General features: G+C 42.1%; 1 protein-coding gene and 4 non-coding genes across 8 annotated transcripts; 2 read left to right on the top strand and 3 right to left on the bottom strand.

Moving 5' to 3' along the window:
* Nucleotides 1-275: 275 nt before the first annotated feature.
* trnan-guu lies at nucleotides 276-349 on the bottom strand. The gene has a single exon. It is a non-coding gene; the product is annotated as a tRNA-Asn (tRNA).
* A 510-nt stretch (nucleotides 350-859) lies between these two features.
* On the top strand, nucleotides 860-22,356 carry c23h20orf27 (chromosome 23 C20orf27 homolog). Of its 4 annotated transcripts, XM_035148486.2 has the most exons (7): nucleotides 4,316-4,463; nucleotides 7,814-7,918; nucleotides 13,458-13,597; nucleotides 17,452-17,590; nucleotides 18,628-18,753; nucleotides 20,485-20,618; nucleotides 20,848-22,356. In XM_035148486.2, the coding sequence occupies exons 2-6, from the start codon at nucleotides 7,900-7,902 to the stop codon at nucleotides 20,583-20,585; spliced, it is 525 nt and encodes a 174-aa protein (XP_035004377.1). In that variant the 5' UTR covers nucleotides 4,316-4,463; nucleotides 7,814-7,899; the 3' UTR covers nucleotides 20,586-20,618; nucleotides 20,848-22,356. The 4 variants fall into 4 exon arrangements, with proteins under 4 accessions (XP_035004379.1, XP_035004380.1, XP_035004377.1 ...); XM_035148488.2 differs by lacking the exon at nucleotides 4,316-4,463 and adding an exon at nucleotides 860-1,007 and having other exon boundaries at nucleotides 20,485-22,356; XM_035148489.2 differs by lacking the exon at nucleotides 4,316-4,463 and adding an exon at nucleotides 4,141-4,306 and having other exon boundaries at nucleotides 20,485-22,356.
* On the top strand, nucleotides 1,431-1,504 carry trnan-guu. The gene has a single exon. It is a non-coding gene; the product is annotated as a tRNA-Asn (tRNA).
* Nucleotides 2,234-2,306, bottom strand: trnak-cuu. The gene has a single exon. It is a non-coding gene; the product is annotated as a tRNA-Lys (tRNA).
* On the bottom strand, nucleotides 20,269-20,339 carry trnag-gcc. The gene has a single exon. It is a non-coding gene; the product is annotated as a tRNA-Gly (tRNA).
* Nucleotides 22,357-22,843: the final 487 nt, after the last annotated feature.

Below are 22,843 nucleotides of genomic sequence, written 5' to 3'. Positions count from 1 at the left end.
ATAGAGTGAGGAGAAAAATATTTAGGGGAAAAGCAAAGATTGCAAAGTTTTTAACAAACAGCTAAATTAAGAAAATCCACTGAACCCTTACAGCAGGAAGAGAAACGTCTGAAACAGCCACTGTTCAAACAACAGGGACTGTGTGTGTGTGTGTGTGTGTGTGTGTGTGTGTGTGTGTGGGGGCCTGGGGGAGGCCCACTCTGTTTACTTCCCTGTAAAATAAACAAATTAACATCTTATTGTGTTTTTAATATGATACAGAAAAAAAAAACTCTCGTCCCTGGGTGGGCTTGAACCACCAACCTTTCGGTTAACAGCCGAACGCGCTAACCAATTGCGCCACAGAGACAGGATGCCATATGAGTCCGCTGAGGCATTATATAGGGGGATGGGATGTTTCCCAGCCTGCTGATCTCAGGCAGCAGTGCACCAGTGTTTGGGGTGGGGGGGGTGGGGGTGCACACAGGGTACAGGCTATAAAAGGTTGTAAATTAAGAGCTTTTCAGAACATTATGAAAGAAAAGAAATATAAAGACAAAGGGAAAGAGGACAAAGGCAAAGGCTTGAGAGTTTCACTGGTTTTCAGAGTTTCACTGGTTGGGGCACTGACGACAGAGAGGAGCTGTGGTGGACTGGATTTACCCCCACACTATCTCCTGCCCCTTGCCTTGTTTGCTCTTGTCCACAGGTCGCCACCAGACCCGCGGGAGGTGGCGGGCCTGTTAAATAATCTGAACCTTATCTGCACCCCCAGAATACTGCCCCACCCCTCCTACAACCCCCACCACCGTCACCACTAGCCCAACCACCCCTCCCCCTCCACCGAGGACACATCTCCCCTGGTCCAATCGGTCCCTCACAACAGCCGAGGGGAGAAATTTGCTCAGGAGGATCAAGGCGAGAAAGACAGCAGGTCCTGACAGGATCAGCTCCAGGCTCCTCAAGTCCTGCGCTGACCAGCTGTGCAGGATAGTGGAGCACGTCTACAATATGAGCCTGGTACTGGGGTGAGTACCACAGCTCTGATATACAGAGAACTGACCCCAGTCCACAGGACTTTGTGGACTGGGGCCAGTGTAACTGCCTCTAGATCAGGGACAACTTTAAGAAATGGAGTTGGATTTCTTCAGGTGCACTCAGGTTTCACTTTTTAACTGAGCAGAGGTGATTCTGCCTTTGCAATTCATGGCTAGTGTGCAATACGTTCCACTGTACATATGCCCAGACTGTTCTCACGCATGTTTACACTGTGTACATAGTTTCTCTGGCATTTATATCTCCTTGCATTTATAAGTGTATACGTACTGTGCTAGCCGGGCCTGGCAACCTTAGCTGGCTGCTTTGTTCTTAACAATCTCAGTCCACAATTTGCAAACAAAAGTTACCTCACCCATGCAAAGCTTCGTGCATACCACAGGAACATTCAACTTGTCTCTGTGGCGCAATTGGTTAGCGCGTTCGGCTGTTAACCGAAAGGTTGGTGGTTCAAGCCCACCCAGGGACGATAGCCTTTTCCACTAAACTTAAATAAATAGTACTGGTATTTAAAACACGTTAGATTGTACCCGTCCATGCAGACATTGTGTGTGTACTCAAAAGTAGAATGCAATGCAGTTCTCTTTCTCGCACAAGAACCTGTCTTTCAGTCTGTACTTTACCTGTCATTATGAATCTGTTGCATGTGAGAGCGTCTTTTGAAAACACATTATGTACTAGGAATGTACGTGCCAGTGTAAACAGGAAGCAGATTTTCTACTTTGCAGTTGGTTGCTTACTTACAGAAAATGATACGAACGAGAAACAATAAAGGTTCAAAATTAAGACCAGATCAAAGAGAAGGAACCGTTACTGACAAGAAAGTGTTTACAACCTTCTGCCTTCACCTCTGTGAGTCAAGTCATGACCGAAAAATGCGATTGACTGCGTCATTGTTTTTCAAATGTCTCAGTTTTGCCTGTCCATACTCTATTGAGCCCAAGAGTTTTCAAAATAAAACGGGGCCAGCGAAATTTCTAAACTTCTGTTTTAGGTGCTTGGATGTGAAATGGTGTGAGTGGCAGACACGTAGCAACCGCGATGTGTTTTTTAAAATTACAACAGTAACAGAATGTTGTTAATATTTACTGTCATTCAGTAATAAAAAAATGTTTTTTTGTTCTTTCTTACATATGAAGTAAATTCTCACAGCAGGATGCTCATCAAGTCCTAACTGACACAAAAGGAAAAGATTGTGCGCCCAACGTGGGGCTCGAACCCACGACCCTGAGATTAAGAGTCTCATGCTCTACCGACTGAGCTAGCCGGGCTGGTGTGTGTCCAAGGCCAGTGACAATAAAAACTGCACAATAATTCTGAATACTGAGTTGTTAGAAGATACCATATTTGACCTACAAATCTGACCTAAAAACCTAAAAAAGTCAGCCAGGGTAAGGTTATGTTGTTTAAGTTCTCTATACCTATGCAGCAAAGGCTTAGGAGATCGGGTTAAGTATGGCCGAGTTTTCATTTAGGGTATTAATAGACAATAAGGATGAATAGCATGAGAGCTCCTCATAAGTAAAGCTAAATCATCTCAAGCAGCCCCTGGTGGCTGGCTGAGGTATAGGTCATAAACTTCACCTACTCCATGTTAGTAGTTGGGACATGGACCACATTCAAAGTTTAAGTTTTAAGTTTTAAGTTTAGCTTCTCACTCTACCTCCATTTACTGCAAATCAGAACACAAAACACAAATAACAACATTACAATGAAATTCAGAGTTTTAATTACTATTAGTTCTAATGCCATTTGCTAATAAAGTCAATATTTTAAGCTAACGCTGCTACATGCGATGGCATTTACGTTGGAACATTAGAGGTTCAGTGTGTAAGATTTAGTGACATCTAGTGGCGAAGTTGCATGTTGCAGCCGAATACCCCTCAGCTCCGCCTCCCCTACCAAACACGAGAACCTGTGGTCGAACCAGAACTTAAGCTAGCTAAGTTCAGCTTCTCACTCTTCCTCCATTTTCTACCAATCAGTCGTTAACAAAACACAATTAACACAAAACACACAAATAACAACGTCACAATGAAACTCGGAGTTTAAATTAATCTTAATTGGTTCGACAGTCGTCACCATTTGACCCGTGATTAGGTCCCGTTCGAAGCTAAAGCCGCTCGCTGCGTTAACATGAGCACATTTCAGCTCATTTCACTCGACACGTGCGAGTCCAAAACAAAAGTCCTTCACAAACAAACCTGTGTCTGTTGTCACGGAGACAATCCTCCACATCAGGTGGGACATCAGTCTCATTCTCACCGCGGAGACGCAGCTCGACGCTCAGCGGCTGAATCCTCGACCCTCCGCCGGGTGGAGTCCCGCTGCCTCCAGGTGCGCACGGATCTAACACAGGAGGTAACACGCGTTTTAACGAGCTGAAAACAAACCGTCTTTAAGTCGAGGGACACATTTAATCTCCAGGAGACGTTTGGAGGAAGTTTCATGTCCTAGAAGTGGGACACAAGGAGGATCTACTTTCTTCATCCTGCGTCCAGGAGCAGCAGCGGAGGGAGACCGTGGGCTGCTGGGTAAAAAAACTTTATAAACCTTTCTGTGACGTTGTGTTACATTGTGTTACATTGTGTTTTATTGTGTTATGTTATGTTACATTGATTTATATTATGTTATATTGTGTGTTATCGTGTTACATTGTGTTATATTATGGGACAAATGTCATTAAGTGTTTTTAATCCCTGTGTACTTGTGATGATTGTTTTCTATATTTTTTTTGCTGTATTCTGTAATTTATTCATGTTATGTTTATACTGATATGACCCTTTGAATCTAGGGTAAAGCATAACTGACTGACAAACTAATAACTAACTAACTAATAACTAACTAACTAACTAATAACTAACTAACTATTTGATTGTAAAGTAGAATTCAGATCATTTAATTAAGTAAATATAACAATTCACATCAAAGGCAAAGTGTGCTAGTTTAAATAAAGTGTTTCTAAAGTATTACCGAGGCCTGAGAAAAGTTTTTATACAATCTTCAATGCGCACAATTCACAGCTAGGTGGCGTCACTTCCCCACAATAATAAAAGCACCGGTGTGTGGAACCGGAGCTTCACTGACATCAGCTGCTGTTTGTCGGCGTCGATCTGCTCAGAACCCAGAGGGACGATATTCACGTTGTTTCAGTGCAAACCTGCAGAAACATTTATTACATTTAATCATCATAAATACAAAAGGTTATAAACAACACTAGGAGGGGGACGCGGGCAAACCACGTGACCGAATGCGGAAGTGGTGGAGCAGGGTGAGTGTATATGTGAGCAGAGGGAGTGTGTGTTCGTGTAGTGAGCTGCTGGTGTTGTTGCTGTCCACACACACACACACAGACACACACAAACACAGAGGAGCAGTGTTTGTATCGTCTCTACACGCGGACTCTCTCCTGCCCTGAAGGAACGAAGGTAAGAACAACAGAACAGAGAAATGGAGATTTGACGTTTGGTAACTTTTTCGGGACAGAGTCAGGTGCTCGTGCTGTGTTTACTCTTGTTTTCTTTAATGGTAAAAATGTGACTTTTAGTTTATGTTTATCCAGCGGCGGAAAGTCAACTAAATACACTTACACAAATATTTTACTCAAATTTGTGTAGCGTGTGGAGTATTTTTATTTTTATTGTGTTATATACATGGAAATATTGCAACACTACACTTTGACACCACTGCAGATAACTAGTCATTATCTGTTATTTTCAATATAATTAATATTATATTAATTATTGTCAACAAACTGTTATAAGTTAAGTTTATAGACTGTATATAATCCTGGACGCCAAAACGTCTCGATCGTCCCCTAGTGGCTGACTGCAGTATAGATCATAAACCCATGTTTGTGTTGAGTATTTTCATTTTGTGGTATTTATTCATGTGATTATTCTTACACTATACTTTGACACTACTGCAGTTATTGAAAGATTTTGATATCTAGATATTTTCAGCTATTTTATGTATTAGTAATATTATATTACTCATTGTTGTCAACAAACTGTTAGGCAAAAAGTATTTGGCATTTTTGCTTGAAAAATTACGTGAATTAATTGATCAAGACGATCATGGCAATTCAATTTTTTTTGTCAATCCACTAATCAGGTATTTGCTTCATCCGTAGTAACAAAGAGCCCACAGCTTATTGTCTGCTACAATAAATAGATACTGGTAAAGCTGTACTGTACTGGGTTAACACTGCAGTGATGTAATGTTTGCTTCATAGTGAAAGTTGTGTTTCCTCTCACTCCCAGCGTGTTCCTTTTTCACACAGAGACAAGAAAATCACTTTTCAAAAGCCGGGGACGAGTACCTGTTGCTAGTCCCCTGTGACTTCTACCATTTTAATTTGTGAGCTGTGGCACAGAGCACAGGGGGAGCTGTTGGTAACAGGATTCATACAAGACAGTTATTCTTCCATCCAGTAAGACGTTCTGTACGTGTCACACCACTGCTCTCACAGATGGGTGTGAGTACATTTCAATCCCATCGGTGGTTTTCTAATCATAGCGACCCATTAATGTCGAAACAGCTCTGATATTTCACACTGCTAAAAACGGAGCAGCCTCTGATTCCAAACTATTCTCAGTGGATGTTACATTGTGAGTTTTGTTATCGTCCATAAAGCGAGACTCTTCCCTCCTGTGTTCCAGAGCCAAACTATGTTTGCTGCGTCTTTGTTCCCGTACGAGTCACACAAGTGTGTCTTGGGGTCACTGGCCTCACAGATGTGGGAGGTTCCTGTTAGAAAATCTGTGAAAGAAAAACACTTAACAGAAATACCCTCAAAGAAAAGAATCACCTGAATTTTAAGAGCAGACTTGGCACAGTTTGCATTTCCATGACTCTGTTAACACCAGCTGCATCTGATTTTTCATATGTTTGGATTGGAATAAGATTTATTATCAAGCCTGAGAATAAAGAAGTAGGTAAATGGCATAATACATGAGGATCATCTCTTTAGCTTAATACAATTAAATTCAATTGTTTGTTTAGTGCCAAATCATAATATACATTGTCTCAAGGCACTTGTAAGGTTGAGACCTTAAAATTATTGAGAAACCAACAGTTTCCACAATGAGGAAGCACTGTGGCGAGGGAGGGAAAAGGGAAAAGGTTCCTCATTAACTGGAAGAAACCTCTGAATTTAGAAGTATAAAGTATTGGGTCATCCAGGCCTTAGTGTCTTTAAGACATTCCTGAAGTGGTGATTAGATTTATCAGGCTTCATACAGCTGGGTGTCATCTGCGTAACGATGGAAATGTACGTGGTGCTTTCTGAAAGTGTCGCCTTAAGGAAGCAATTAGTATTGCTCCAAGTACAGAACCTTGTGGACCTCCATGACTCACTGTTGTGTGCATGGACGAGTCTTTGTTACTGTTAAAGAATTGGAAGATAAGTACGATTCAAACCAGTCTTGTACTGTTCCTTTAATCCCTACATGTTGTTCCAGTCTCTGTAACAGAATCTTATGATCTATGGTGTCACATGTGGCACTAAGATCCAGCAGGACAAATATAGAGATAAATCTAGGATCTGAGGCCATGAGAAGGTCATTGGTAAATCTTACGGTGCTGTTTCGGTAATCTGATGGTCTTATTTGTTCGTGTTGTTGCTGCGTTATTATTTTTATCTTATTTCTATTGAAGTTATTGGTTTTCCTCCCTGTGGAGACTACTGATCATTTCAATTTATCTGTCAAAAATGGGCTGCTTTGATATATTACCCCCCGGTGTTGTGTTCAAAGACTGTTCACAAAATCTAACCAAATTCTAATTGAAAGGGAAAAAATGACATTAAAAGTTTATAATATACTAAATATTGGTGATTCTTGACGAGAGGGTCGGTTATTACAACTCACCCAGAAACAAAAAGGATATAATCGAATACATTTTAAAAAGAAAAGAAAAATTCATGAAGAGACAATCAAATCAAAAATCTTTTAAAAAATGTTCTTTCCACAAAAGAAAATGTCCTTGTCATTATTCATCACATCCGAGACCAGACAACACCGTGTGTGTGCTTTTCGAACTTGGGGAGCGTTAAAATGTGCTGAGTAATTTGAGGTCATGCAACACTTTCCCCTTGGTTTTTAAAATTGTATAAAGTCAAAGCTTTGGAGAAACTTGTCAGAGTGAGCGTGTTGTGTAACGACAGTAAAGCCTGAAAACAACAGTGCTCTCTTGCTTTATTATCTCCACAGCAGATTAAATTGACCCGAACTGTCTCTTTCACTTATCTGCTGCCAATACATTGTTATCATGCAACTGAACCGCGCACAAATATACTATAGAGTGTTTTCTATACTTCCATATTTATATGAAGCACCTCCCGGAGATGTGATGAACATTCTCCATCTGTGCGAAGCCCACGAACAGCAGCTTCAGCCCCTGGATAATCCTCTTAGACTGTTTTGTTGTTTTTCCTTTAATTGAAGTCTCTGTCGGGAGTCTCTGGTGCTCGTGGCTCGACTATTACAGCACAGCTGCCCTCTCAGCTGCAATACAGGCTAACCTGGGGTCGTGGATTTAGAAAGTGAAAACACCCAGTGAAGCTTACTGTGTGGCGAGCGGTTATCCCCCCCCTCCCCTCCCTCCCCCACCGTTTTATTTCTCTCTCACATTAAACCTTTACCTCCTTCCTTATATTCTCCTGCTCCACCGTTGATTTAATTATTGCCCATTGTGTTCGATCCGTCTCTCTCTTCTCTCGTCCGGTGCTAAACGCATCTCTCCTCATTGTCTTCTCCATCCTAACTTTGTTTTGCAGGGGTCGTTCTGAGGTCACGCTGCTGAGATGACCGGGCTGTGACAGCGTGTGTCCAAGTGTGTCTGTACCGGACCCATTCCCGTGACATGGCCGCTGCAAAGAAGAGTGAGTTTACATTATTATACTCAGTGCTTGTTGCAATTACTGTGACGTTCACTAACTTAAATGTTCTCGTAAACATTTTGGTATTTGGGAAGCAGAAGAAACCCTTTGAGACAGACAGGACAAACACGACTTATTATTCAGCGTGAAGATAGCCAAGACTAACCCACGATCAAAATGTGTGTGTCCCAGGATCAAGTGGTCTGTGTTTGTCTTGAATAATTCAGAGCTGTTGCCCACAGGCTAGAAAAATGGTTGCACAAATGGACTTAAAGCTGCTTTCAGACCTGCGCTGAACTGGGTATTTTCCTGGAATTTTCTACAGGAGGTTTATGTGAGAACAAACGACATTTTCTGGAACTTTTCTAACATGCGACAGACAAAAAACTGGGACAATCTCCTGCTGTGTTCTTCATATGTCCAAGGCAAACCCAATTCTCAGGACATTTTCCCCGAGTTCAAAGTCTTGACCCCCAGAGAGGAAACCAACCGGCTGTTAAGCCCAGATCTGATTTCCATTAGACCCTCAGTCTCCTCCTAATTCTTTCATCACTTCTCTTGACATCTGATCTGAAAGTCCAGAATCAACTACACTCAATTATCCTGAGTTGTATTGTGTTTTGATAGCAGTGATTTACAGGAATACATAAAAAAGTTAACAGATGCATGACGTACAGGGAATTGTTACATTCCTGTGCACGGGATGGATTAGTTCCATCACATATAAGCTCTTTTACAGATCCAGGAAGTGATCGTAATGTTTGAAGCTCTATCCTATAATCTGCTGTGGGTGAATTAGACTTCCTTAATCGTGGTCCAGTGTTTCTCAGGAGGGATCCACTGTTGCATCGAAGGAAAGAGCAAAAACAACTGGTATCATTTATCAGAGAACCTCAAATTAACCTTTTCACCAGTGAGACGAGTTGGAGGATTTCCTGGAAGGTTACGCGGTTAATTTAAAATTCACGATCAATACTTCAGTCAGTCGGGTTTCTTGGGAAAACAGTGTGTAAGTGGTGGCGAGTCAATATCAGCAGCTTTATGACAGATTTTGTTGTTGTTGTTGAGGTTAGCAAATTTATTTCCTCAAAAGCTGGAAATGAGGCAGGCAAGACAACACAAGCCCTAATCATAATCATGAATAAGCCGCCTCTATTACCCAGTGGAGTGAAGGGTGCTTGTTGTCTTTGAGGACCGCTCCGCAGCCCTTTGTCCTTTTTGATAAGGTCACCGAATGAAGGCTGGTGCAAAGGGAGCCTCTGTATTGACTTCCTGTTGATGGCATTTTTAAAAAACTGTATTTTCTTGTGTCTCAGGAGGACTGAAATGTCACAGGAAGAGTGTTTGAAGCATTATTTTTTTACGGGGAGAGGGAGGCATGTGTTGCTGTGGAAAACCCAAACACATTTTTAAGCTTTTTGAAAACCCTTATTTTTTGGCATGTGAACGTGGAAAGGTTTTTGAAAATACTGACAAATTGTTGTCAACTCTCATACAGCAAACATGGACTGTCACATCTCCTGGAACCTCTGTTTCTGCAGCAATCAGGTGTTATTGTTTACAGAACAGCCCGTATGAACAAAAGCTCTTAAATCTCGTTGTCTTGTTGACGTCTTCATTGATGTCTTCCTCGTGCACGTCTCCTTTCATCCTTTGGAACGTTTCGGGAGAATTTCTTTTTTTGGTGAAGCTATCACATGATGGCACAGCTGAGAGAGGAGTTAAAAAAGTTCAGCTGTATTGATCGAAACCAATCAATCTGTGGTCAATCATTGTTGAAACTACGTGTCTCGTATTTCCTGCACAAACATTCAGAGTTTTATTTTATTTTATCAAGAGTTCAGAGAGAATCTGGCTTTTAAACTGACAGAAAACTGTCATTTTCAGCAGAGCTAAAGCAGAGACACAAATAGATTAGCGGAGGGACAGAAACAGACAGATTAATCTGAAATAAGCCAGTTCAGGAGGGTGGTGCATGTGTGTGCACGTTAATTTGCGTGTGCACGTGCATCCGTCTGTTTGTGGGTCTGCAGCCACTGTGAGGGTGAGTCTGGGTGTGTGTCCTTGCTCTGTCTGGGATTATCAAAGGCAACTAAAAGGCCACAGAGCAGAGCATTGTGATAATGAGCCCGACACAAAGGGTTGGACCAGAGTCTCTGCTATACAGCTGTGATACTGGCTGTGTGTGTGTGTGTGTGTTTGTGAGTGAGAGGGTACACACTTAATACAAATAGAAAGTAAAAGAGCAAAAGTCAGTGCTAAGAGAGTATTGAAAAAATAAGGATGCAACCCCGACAATGCAGTAATGGCAGTTTTCTAATCCCTGGATATTTTGTCTTCAGTTCTGGACAGTACGTCGTCCATCTTCATAACATAAACAGATAAAACTGTGACACTTTTTATTGTCGAGGAACATTGGAGATAAGGTTGAAAGAAAAACAGAGCAGCAACACCTTGGTTCTGCAGAATGTGTTGAGACACGTCAGGCTGTAGTTGTTGTTCTGAAGATACACACACACACACACACCATCGTTGCCATCGAGATGTTTCTCCCTTGTGAGGGACCCAAGCTGAGTCGTTAAGTTCATGCTTCTGATGAGTTTCCCTTTAACAGTGGATTCATTACAAGCGTACGTCTCATCTCTTCACATGGTATAATGTCCCCTTTCTACTCCAACTACTGATAGACTGCCTCACAAAGCCTGTCATTATCCAGCCGGGTATTTGCCAAGTGAATGTAATTATAGTCACCGAGCCCCATTGTAAGAACTTCTCTGCTTCACGTAAAAAGCCTCTTATAGTCCTTAGAGTCGTAACTTGAAATAACAGGTCTTTTCTCTTTTTGTCCCTAGTGACACATGTGAAGCGTCCTTGGGTGTCTTGAAAGGCGCTTTACAAATTATTATTATTATTATTTATTATTATTAGGTCCTGTGATCAAATCGTTACCTTGAAGCTTTAAGACTGCATATAGAGTTTTTCCTCTTGAGAAGGGGAAACACACCCTTGTATAAGCTTTCCTTTCTTTATTTGATTCGAAAAGACAAGACAGGAAGTGCACATGCAACAAAGGTCCTTGACCAGAATCAAATCATGGACGATGTGGTTATGTGGCACATCTTTGAATATTTCTTTTTTGCGTGTGATTTTTAAATTCAACCTCTCGTGGTGTTTTGAGATGCTCTTAAATTCCATCCCTTCCACTCGGAGCCAATCCAGTGTTTATTTGTGCGGCTGCTGCTTTTATTTTCAAATATCCTGAAAGATTATGAAATATTCTGCTCATATTCAGGTTTATAATTTTAATTTGTATTATAAATAGAAGGTTTACATGCTTTAACTTTTCAGAAAACACATCACAACTAAATAATCACATCGTTGTTTGGTGTTAAAATGTTGAAGGTATTATTATTATTATATTTTCACTCAACGTATGTTACAAAGCTCAAAAGTGCATCAAATAAGTTTCATATATTTTCCCACCATCTGTATCTTTTATAAGCAGGCATCACTTTATTTAAATTATGGATATATTAATTAGGAAAAGACTGAATTTAAATGAAGCTCATAATCAGATAAGAAGACTCATTTTCAGATATTTTGATCCACCCAGAAGTTATCATTGATCTGTGATGGAAGAGATTTGCACCGTAATAAATTCAGTTTTAAGTTGCCTCACATCTAACATATATCTCATATTAGAGCTTTGATTAAGGGATTTTGTCGATTCTTGAAGGTGTTCTGCGCTTCAGACTGCAAATAGCATTCCTCAGTCCCACTTTCTATTTCCTGCCCAGTGATCCTGCACATATGGAACGTGACGTAACTCCTGAACTCATTATTGTGACCCACATTGCTGATAGCGAAGGATTTCTAATCTCTAATATGAGTCTGAATAAAAGTTTAATGGAACTGCGCCCACGTGGGACGATGTGGCCTGTGTTTCTTATAATGCAGGGACATAAAGTCAGTATATGAGTTCATTTAAATGGGCTGGAGCAATTATGCATAACAGGATTGTGTCTTTATTATTAACCACAATGTACCTAGACATTTGGAGTATATACACACTGGGGTGTGATTAGTTCTATATAATTCTACCTGCATATATCGTTCTCCTGCTTTCCAACTAAGAGTAAGACATGTTTAATTTAATCACACTCCCAGAAAACACGTGCTGTTGTTGGGAATAATTAGTTCATCATGTTTTTATCGGTTTGATCTTCAAGATAAATGTTTGATTGTGATCAGGCTCCGCTTCTGCCGGCTGAATAATTCATACAGACGACTCCGACTCCATCAAATTGAGAAAGTCAAATTTCTCCTCTCCCAGGTAATATAACTTCACACAGTCCTCAATGCCTCCTTGTCTCTGTGGAGCCTCTGTGTCAAAATAATGGGGTTAAAGAGGTTGAGGCTTTCAAGCTGAGCATATTATTTCCCTTTAGGTTTTACTGTTCTCCGATGACGCTGAGACATGCTGATATTTATTGTTCTCCGGCACAGTGTGAGAGAGCAGGAGCTGGTTCTCCAAATAAACCCACTCCTCCCCAAAAAATAATCGTTTTCTGAGACAACAGACAGTTTGTCTGAATTTCAGCTGGAAGGGCGTCGGGTCTTGTTATTAAGGATCGTTCTCCAGACCTCAGAGGAGTGGGAAGCAGAGCAGATAGGTAAACAATTCAAAGTAAAAACTGGACCTCTTCTACACTCACACGACTTTTGAAATGTTTAATTTTTTATTAATAGAAGGTTGTGGCCACTGGACCTTCTTCATCATTTGAATATAAAGGTCATTTCTCATGGAAACTGTTTGGACGATTGTGTGTGTGTGTGTGTGTGTGTGTGTGTGTGTGTGTGTGTGTGTGTGTGTGTGTGTGTGTGTGTGTGTGTGTGTGTGTGTGTGTGTGTAATTAGTCGTATGTTGCTATAATTACAATCCTTTCTTCAGAGGTTGCTCCTCCAATCAGCAGCCATGACGTCCGCACTTGAGCATTGTTGCCTACATTGCTGATTACCAATCAGCTGATCACAACTACGTCCTTTTTGTTGTTGCTTCTCTGACTGAGATGTGTTCATGTCCGGTCTCACAGGGCAAAGCAACACTGAACATGGCATCTATAGAATACGCATAAACCAATTCCCATTAAACCTGGTGCAGGGTCAGAGTAGAAACCATTCAATACTCGTGTAGACGCAGATCTACTTGACTCTTCTCCTCTTCCTCAACTGTTGCCTCACTTTCCCTGTCTCATCCTCTCTTTCTCCCTTTGCCTGTCGTTCAGCGATGTTTCCATGATAAAAGCATTGAACACTATACGATGTGTGTTCAGTTCAGTCTCCAGGAGCAGGTTTGAGTGATTGTAAAGTGCTCTGCTGTATGTACACTCCATTATGTCACTGAAAGGAGTCGACTTCGGCGGTTTGACACGTCGTCCTCTCTCCCTTTAGTGAGTGTAGTGTAGTGTGGAGTAGTGTAGTGTGAGTGCCCATGTGTCCAAGTCTGACCTTCGCCGGCTCTTCCCTCTTCCCTCTTTCTCAGGTTGTGCGAAGTCAGGAGGCGTGCGCTTCTCAGAGGTGGCCCCCGCCGCCGGAGCCCCGTCTCATGTCCACTTCGACGAAAAGCTGCATGACTCCGTTGTCATGGTGACTCCAGAGGATGACGGCAACTTCATGGTCAAGGTTTGTTTGACCTTGCAACAGCCTCACACTTGATAGCCAATGAATGAGACTTGTTTTCTTGCTTTTCCCTCTAAAAACTAAGTGGATAGATGTTACAGACACAGTAACTTCTTTTTGTTTCTATCGACCTATCCTCACTTTTAGTTTCAAGCGAAAACTCCAGAGATTCAAATAATAAAGCTTCAATCATAGACTGTATAAAAAAATTAACGTAGAGTCCGGGTTTAGAAAGTGAAACCAAAGTGCCTGAAACTTCTCCCTCGATTTATAGCGTCAGTAAACATTTTCCTAAAGAGTTTATGTCTCAATCTGCAGTTTCAAGTCTTCTGCACTAAAGCATGATGTTCATTCAGTAAATGATGATCCATTTAGAGTCAAATAGACGAGAAAGCCCAGGATGCATGGGGGCACGGATACCATATGATTGACAGCTACTACTTTCCAATGGGTCCAGGTCACAGGTGTAGGTGATTATTGATATTTGATGAACGTGGGCGCTAACTCTGAAGGTGAAAATGAACGAATTGAGCTGTAAAAATAAAACACATTGATGGAGGTGTTGTTGGGCGAGCTCTGTAATCGTTTGTGTGTCGGCGGTGTGTTACACCATGTGACACAGGTAACAGCATTACCACTGACTTGTAACTGGTCATAGTTACAGTCTTTGTAAGTGGTGGATATAACATTAGAAGGTAACTCTGGGATCCAGTGTGTCAGTCTCCTCGTGAGCCTTGGTTTTTATCTGCGAAACATCCAGGAGGAGATTAAAGTCTTTTCTCATCACTGTTAATCTCCTCTGTCGGCTATAAAGGCCCAAAACAATGATATCAGGCTTCTCATCTGCCGGCTGTGAAACCCCCGGAGGTGCTCAACTCAGGAGCTGAAGGTGCCAAATGCTCCATAACCTCATAAACTGTAGAAATCAGAGCCTGTGGAAAAACTCTCTCTCATTATCCTTTTGTTTTTTGGTCCATGTCCCACCCACTAACATGGAGGAGGTGGAACAACTCGAGAGCACTGATCTAAAAGTTTGAGAGGATTTTATGCACCAGGCAGAGGAGCCACATCATGATTTATCTAACAGGCCTTGGATTTCTTTCTGTCCAAGTGTCGTGCACAGAAAATAAAGTGCATCTGCAGCAGCTCACATATTCTGAACCATTTCTGAAAAGATGTCTTACCTGACGACAAAGTGCATCCTAGAATCTTTTACATCAATATACCACAAGGACTCATGTTGTGTCCCTTTCACTGTCGCTGAATAAACTGAACCTGCTCACTTTAGCTTGTCAATTTAACGAAGGACTCTCATTCCTTTCTATATTTTATTTATCAGGCCGGAAGGTTTTAAAGGTACATTTATTTGGTTTATATGATGTATTTACAATACATATATGTGACTCAGCAAACTGTTTTCAGGAACAGAAATTAGTTTTAGCATTTTAATCTTTGCCAGGAGAAGAACTTCATGTACTGACGCCAAATAAAGACCTTTAGGGGCCTCTCAGTTTTCAGTCGACCTTTTCCTCCTCCACAGTTTCTCCATCGCACCAGAATCTCAGAGGGAAGTTCTGAACACGCTCGGTGTAACGAAGCCTCTCCAAGTGTTGAAACTTATTCGCAGCCAAATCAATTTGCTTAAACGCTGCACGTGCACGTGTGGATGGACCGAAAAGTTGGCCTTCACAGTTACAGAGCGGCCCGTTTTAATTTTGTGTGCGTGTGTGTTTCTCAAAGCTCTTTAAGCGTACTTGAGAGTGGGCACGGGCTACTGCCAGCCTGGCGTCGTGGCTTATCATGGAGCTAAGGGGGGGGGTGTTGCTATGGAAACGGCCGGGTGGAGGGGCAGCAGACCAAAGATGAGGTGGGAGTGCGTGGGATGGAAGCGGCATGCACACAACAGCTGTATGAATAGCAGTTTTCAGGGAGGTTATGAGACTTTGACAAACAGATGGGGTCATGCAGCAGCAGATAATGGTTTTTCTTTGTGCTCCCTCTTGTTCGTGATTTCAGGACATGGAAATGAGCAGCTGTCAGTGCGGCGGAGATCTGCCGCAGACGTGTCGCTGCAGAGGCCACACGTTTTTTTAAATGATCATTACTGTGAGTGACGCAGAACAGGCCGTTCTTATGAGTTTTCACAACCACGCTGCAGAACCGTATCAGGTTTGCATGCACTCGATCATCATATTACTGCGAGTAACAGGATTATATGTGGTTGGCTGCAGGAAACTCTGGTCTGCAGTAAGAAAAGGGAGATTTGAAGAGGCTACTCTGGTGTTTTAATTGTAGTTTAAAGCTGCAGTATGTATTTTTTAAGAGCAGGGCTTGTAGTGACAATCCATGGACTGATACTGTTGTTCCAGTCGGTCCTAGAGAGCATCCTCGGATAAGGAATTACAACATGACAAGAGAGAAACTGAAAAGAGAGACGGAACTAAAGAATACAAGCTCATAAAGAGCCTGTACGAACAGGCAGTGACGGAAAAAGCAACAATAATAACTCAACGTCCTCTCCACTCTGAACATGCACTGAATGAACCTCCTCGGTGAACTGAGGTGACACACAACTTCATAAAATGTGTGGTACTTCCCTTCAAATTGACTCGAGAATTACACAATCGTTTCGGATGAACTGGGTGTGTCGCTCTCTGACAGTTTCGCAGACTCATAAACAGGAATCACTTCATACTGGCTTATTAAATGACATGTTTCATATCAGTTGTCACTTTTAGTTTCCCATTAAATCACATTTCGGAGGCTGTTCACAGTGTGTGGACGAGTGTGGGGCTGCGCTCACAGAATGGTTATTGGTTTTTCTCTGCAGTGCTCCCTCACTATTCCCTCTGCCCCTTCTCTCTTATTGCTGTTTCCAGCCACAGTTCTTGCCCATCGCTCCAACCTGGGGGGGGGGGTGTGGGGCCGGAGCCGTCGCTCTCTAGCTGGAGGGGCTTTAGGCTTATCTCTCCTCGCCTGCACTTCCCCGCTGTCTCCTCCTCCTCTCCCTCGCTGCCTCTCTCTTTTCATCCAGTCTCCTCTGTGAGGCTTCCCTCGCTCCTCTCTGTGATGAAAATCCCCCTCATGAATTTTTCTGTTTGTTAAATTCAAGGCAGCTACGTCCTCACACCTCTACCTCTCTGTTGCAGCTTCTCTCTCTTGTCCTCTTCTTTATAGGTACAATGAATTGTATGTTTTGTGCTGTGTGCCGTAAAAGCAGCGGGATTACGTAACTCATGCGTTCATCAATTTGAAGATGGACAGTGAATAAATACAGCCTCTGTGTGGTTTTCTTGAAAATATAGTCTGAATTTTATGTGACGTTTAAAGACTGAACTTTCCCACTTCTTGGAGAGTTTCCCCTGCAGCCTGATGTAGGAGGTGTTGCCATGAATCAGATTAAAATCTTGAATTGCCGACAAACCTTTTCACGTGGGATTAGTATTACAGAAAGATTTTGCTGAAGTTGAGGTTCAGGTTTTATTTCCCCTCAGGCTAAAAATTGGCGATCTGGTTGAAGCGAGGGGATTAAAACCACCAGAGAAATAAGTAATGATTTCAATTAGACGAGTCCTTCAAGGAAACCTCAGCGCAGCAGCGTTGTGTTTATGAGAGTTACTTATTCATGAATCATTCATCCTGTATTTATTGAGCTCTATTGGACTAATAGAGTTCGATCTGAGGCCAAGCTTTCAACTGTATGAATCCCTCTCTCTCCATTACTTCTTTATGGGCCCACCCCTCTCTCCCTATGGTGCGGCCCTATTAGTCCATTTATAGAAAGGAGAAAGACGCCATTATATTTCCTAAAAGTTTCTAAGTCTTTACTTGACTCGACTCTTTGCATTTAAATCTAGGTCGGCTTCCTGAAGACGCAGCATCGATATGAAATAGTGTTCAACCTGCCCGATGTCCCAGCTCTGGGGAAGGATGTGTGTCCAGCGCCTGTGCCCAGTCCGCACCTCCGCATCACCGACATCACACCTGCACCAGAGGGTAAGATCACAAGTCGAACGTGGAAAACGAGGCCTCGTCTACAAATCTCCATCCATACGACCTTCGTTTTACAAAATATAAACGAACGTTATATTCCCAAGGCAGTGCAACGGTAACTCAGAGTGTTAATATGCAAATATAAAACCAGTTCAGCGTGTGATTCTTGTTGTGGGAGGCAGATCTGAGTGGATGTGCGTCTCAGCAGCAGAGTTACAGGCTGCACCAGATGGCTGAGGATGACAGCATCAGACAGTTCACTCAAAGTGCTGGCTCAGCAAGCCGTCTCTGAGGAATCATTAAAACTGACTCTCGTATGTCTTCCTTGTTTGCACCTGTGAAGGCTAAAAAACCTCAGACTTGAATGTGTGTGAGTCTCCGATACGGTTTTTTCTTCCCAATACCGATTACGATACCTGGACTTTTCATATTGGCTGATGTTACAGTATATAAAGTATTTTAACAGCTGTATGCTACTAACCTTCTATGGAAGTGATGATTGTTATCATTGTTTTTTGGCCTGGTTCAGGTTAAACTCTTTTGAAAAACAAATACAACAATGAACTCGACAACTTTGTCAGTTATCTCTTCTGCTTCGAGGCTCTTTGTTGAATTTATTGCGTCATTTTAAAGCGGTTTCCAAAGTTTGCCGCTGCAGTTCTTCCATTGTTCCCTTTTCCTTGGTGAACTCCTCGTGCTCTTTTGTGTCATAGTTTGCAAAACTGCAGTCTTGTGTGTGTCAGCTGATATTAAAAGTGGCAGCTGCACGTCTATGTTTGTCTAAGTGTGTGTTCAATGTATTTGTGATTGTGTACACATCAGTCAGCTGTATTTATTCATCATTCATCAGGTTGACATTTGATTGTTTTGGCCTACAGGTGGCCTCTTGAGCATCAGTCTGATCTGTGTTCAAATCATTTGTCACACACAGAGAGACAAAGAAAACTTGTTCCTCTGTGTTGAACTGAACTCGTCCACACAAGAGTGAGGTAACCTAATCCGTCGGTTTCCTCTGTGTGATTCCTCATTGTGTTTTCCAGGAGGTCTGAAGGTGACGTGCGAGTACATGGCCCAGCAGGAGGGAGTTCTGTGCGAGGAGGTGCTGCTGCTGAGCGAGACCAACGAGGACGTGTGTGTCAAAGTCAAGGTTCACGCCAGAGTCATGGGTGAGGCCACGTTTAGCAATAAAAGTGGAGATGATCTCATTTTTATTCAGGAATATTGCACCACGGTCAAGCCCAAAGACTTAGATAACATTACTTTTATGTATTTTATACTGTAGCCATATATATATATGTCATTTATAAGTGAAGTCCAAGTGTCTACCTGGTGGTTAGCGACAGTATAGGTCATAAATCTAAATCCTGCCTCCTCCATTTCAGTGAATGTGACATGCACCAACTTAAAAGTCAAAGTACACGTTAAATATTTTTTTCTCAAAGATGCTTTCTGTCACTTTGGGTAGTTCTTAACACACTGTTTGTTCAAGGGTTCGTATCTGGAATATTTTAGCTTCATTTCTGGAAATAAAAACAGTCCAAAAACCCAAAGATACTCGATTCACTACCACATGAATCCAAGAAAAACAACAAAACTTCACAAATCAGAAACCTAAATGAATGAATGAATCATAAATTGATTTAACAAAATAGCAATGAGTCTCAACAATCAACGATTTTTTAAAATTTTCTACGAGTCATCTCTGCCTGTTATAGTTTCAAAGGAGAAACTGACAGAGACCTGAATTTACCTTCAACGGTGCACTGCTGCCTCCTGCTGGTGAGCCTGCATTTAGCCTCAGATTCACAAGTTATTCATCAACAACCCTTGAAGAATATTCCATTTTATTTAGACACAGTTTCTTAATAATGAAAACAGCCATTTTGTTACATCATTGCTTTAGAGCTGTTAAAAAGTTTTTCAGTGGATGGAAATATAAAGATCTGAAAGCTCTTCTGCAACAATAACAAACAAAGTGTAGCTCTGTTGTGCTGCTCTCTGTCATCGTAAAGCTCTAATCAGAGCCTCTAATTAATTTACATCTTCTCCACTTAAATCGGTGTCAGTGAAACTCCATTAGCTGCCGGGCTCTCGTGTCGGCAGATGGAGAATCAGGGGGCGTTTCCACCTGCGTAAAATATATAGGAGAACACGTGTATGTTTCTATAGGTTTGCGTGTGTGTGTGTGTGTGTGTGTGTGTTTGAGCACGAATGGCATTGTGTGGTTTATTTTTACTCTCGGAGCAAAGCTTTAACATCTGTCCAGATGTCTGTGTGTAATTGAGGCCTCGACGGCAGCCAGATCAAAGGATTAAGATTTGCCTCCGATGATTCACTGCTGAACCGTTACTATCAGATCTGATCTCTGTTAGACTTCAGTGTTAAACAATCTGCTCTGAACACACAACGTGTTTTAATATAAAAGACGTTTACTGAAGTTATTGTTCTGATATTAATAAGCTCAAGTAACATTTTATTCAATTTAACCTTCAACATTTGAGTTTAACGCCCACACTTCATTTGTTCCCTCTGTTTTATATTAAGCTTATTAATATCTTTGGGACTGTGTTTATTGGAATTAAATATTTATATATTAAAGTTTAAACAATAGAAAGCTACAGTTGGTCAAAACGTTATTAATACGTGTTTATAAATATGTGGAAGAAAAGATAAAAGGAAGTTGCATTGGCCGGGAATCGAACCCGGGCCTCCCGCGTGGCAGGCGAGAATTCTACCACTGAACCACCAATGCATGTTTTCCAGTTCTTGAAGCATACATTATAAAGTAAATCTAGTGATGTTGACCGTTGGGCCTCAGCGGGACTCGGAGTTTCCCTCTCGGTTATAATGGGGTAGATGACGATGAGGTTTTTTAAATGTCTCTGCCTCCTCTCCAGATCGTCACCACGGCACCCCCATGCTGCTGGAGGGGGTTCGCTGCATCGGGGTGGAGCTGGAGTACGACTCCGAACAGAGCGACTGGCAGGGATTCGACTGAACCCCCACTTCCTGCTCCCTTTTCCCACCGGAAGTACACAAACACACGCTAACACACACACAGTTACCTGCCGTCATAGGACGATACACACACACACACACACACACACACACGTGTTCATCCCAACATGTGCTCATCTGCGGACCTCACCGGAAGTGGAAGTCCTGTGACCTGAGAGCATTTACATCCAAAGACGTTCCTCTGCTTTCTCCACATCACCGACAGCTTCTGAACAGACGTGTTGTCTCTTCTCTTTCTGCAGCTCCTCCAACTTTCTTCATCCTCGTCCCCCTGTGCTGTTACTCTGCGTTCATCCTCTAGAGGGCAGCAGTGCTCTTTAAATCCGTGCGGCCTCAGCTTCCCCCTCTCGCTGCGTCTCGTTTCCTGATGTGAAGAGTGAATCCCTCATGAAGTCTTGTTTGTGAATTTTACAAGATTGAGACTGACCCGAAAAGAAGAACATCTGCACATCCCAGGTGAAATAGAGATGAACTGAGAGGAAGTGCTGGGGCCTGTAATGTCTCCGCTTCACCACAAGGGGGCACTGCAGGCGACTTTGCATTTAAAGTCTAATCCAACTGTGCAATTCATAATAATAATAATAGTAATAATAGTAATAGCTTGAATTCACATGTAAGAGGTTTTAATGGACATTATCTCAACATGCCCTGAAAACATCTGCTTAGTTTTTAGGTTTTAGTCCCAAACACTGGATGTGAAGATTTGCACCTACAAAAATATAAACCAAGAAAAATAAAGCGTCTCTAGTTGGAGCGACTTTTTCTTGTTATTGGGAATCTGAGATCGACTGCTGATGACACACGCTAAACAAAATGTTTTTTTCTTATTGAGCTCTAAAAGTCTTTTTTTTGTTTTGGAGAGTTTATAGAACAAAAATCTGATATTTAAATACATCACCGTGGTCTTGGGAATATCCTGATACACATTTGAAAGTATTAATCTATTAACCCATATTTTTGGTGGATTTTTCTTCCCTGTTAGAAAGCAGCTGGTCCAATCAACATTTGGTTTAACTTCATGAAGCCTTCCGAAAAACACACACACACACACACACACACACACACACACACACACACACACGACATAAGTGCCTCTCACGCCTCCGTCCTGTTCCCTCACTCGAGCCTGATGTTGTTTCACCATCTCCCTGCTCGTCCTCGTCTCACACACACACACACAGACACACACACATGCAGCGGTTTGGAGCGGGAGTACAGAGAAAGAACGTGGGACAGAAAAAGTGTTTCAGTTTATTTGTTGTGTTTCCTGCGTGGAATCCGTCCACCAGCTTCCCTCAGTCTCAGCCGCTCTCGTCACGGCACCAGTGCAGATCAGCGAGAGTCGACAGGCGTAACGTCCTGTCACCTTGGCTCAGTTTACATCTGTGAGCAAGTGCCATGATCTGCTTCCACTGACATCTTCCTCCTCCTCTTCCTCCTTACTCATGTTTCATCACTTCTCTTTCCTCTGCTCCTCTCCTACCGAATGCATTCAGCCTTAAAGCAAATGACTGTGTGTAGTTTCTCTCTGTGTTGGACTGTGAGCTGTTGGTGTCGTACAGAGTTTATAGGTTTATTAGATGTTTGCTTGCGTGTTTTAAAGGTCAGAATCCGGTTTGTTCCCTCTCGGTGTGAAACTAAAGTGCTCTGTAGTTAACGTAGAGGTTCCCGTGTCGATATCTGCTCCCTGTGCGAGTGATTGATGTGTTTGATTTCAAAAAATGATGAATAAAAATGTGTCTGTCTTTTGAGTTTTGTTGCTTATTGTGAGCTCCGTCGGTTCGGTGCAGTAACACCAGGGGGCAGTGTACACCATGACACGCTGTGCAACATGTTCCTCCTCCTCATGGCTCCTCTGTTACATTAAATGTTTCTTCATTAGAACGTTAAGATGTTCAGAGGCCTAAGAAGTGAGGATGCAACATGTCGGAGGCCTGTGAACGAGGATCAGGTCTGCCTTCCTCCCTGTGCAGCAGTTTCATCTCAGTTACAAGTTGCATGGCTCTCGTAACACTGTGCATTGTATAAACATGTACGACTTTACACACAGACTCATTCAGGGGTTGGAAGAGACATTTTTAATAATCCAGTAAGTTGGTTTGAGACTCAAACTGACTTTTATTGCTATTTCACACTAATATCTTCAGTTTAATTTTCATTATTATGGATTTGTACCTTTTTGACGTTTCTTTTTAGTATTTATTCGTCAGAAATCCATCAATCACAAAAGGATTTTAT

This window comes from Hippoglossus stenolepis, chromosome 23, assembly GCF_022539355.2.
Source record: "Hippoglossus stenolepis isolate QCI-W04-F060 chromosome 23, HSTE1.2, whole genome shotgun sequence".
Taxonomy (NCBI): domain Eukaryota; kingdom Metazoa; phylum Chordata; class Actinopteri; order Pleuronectiformes; family Pleuronectidae; genus Hippoglossus; species Hippoglossus stenolepis.
This window is presented reverse-complemented; position numbering and strand designations above follow the sequence as displayed.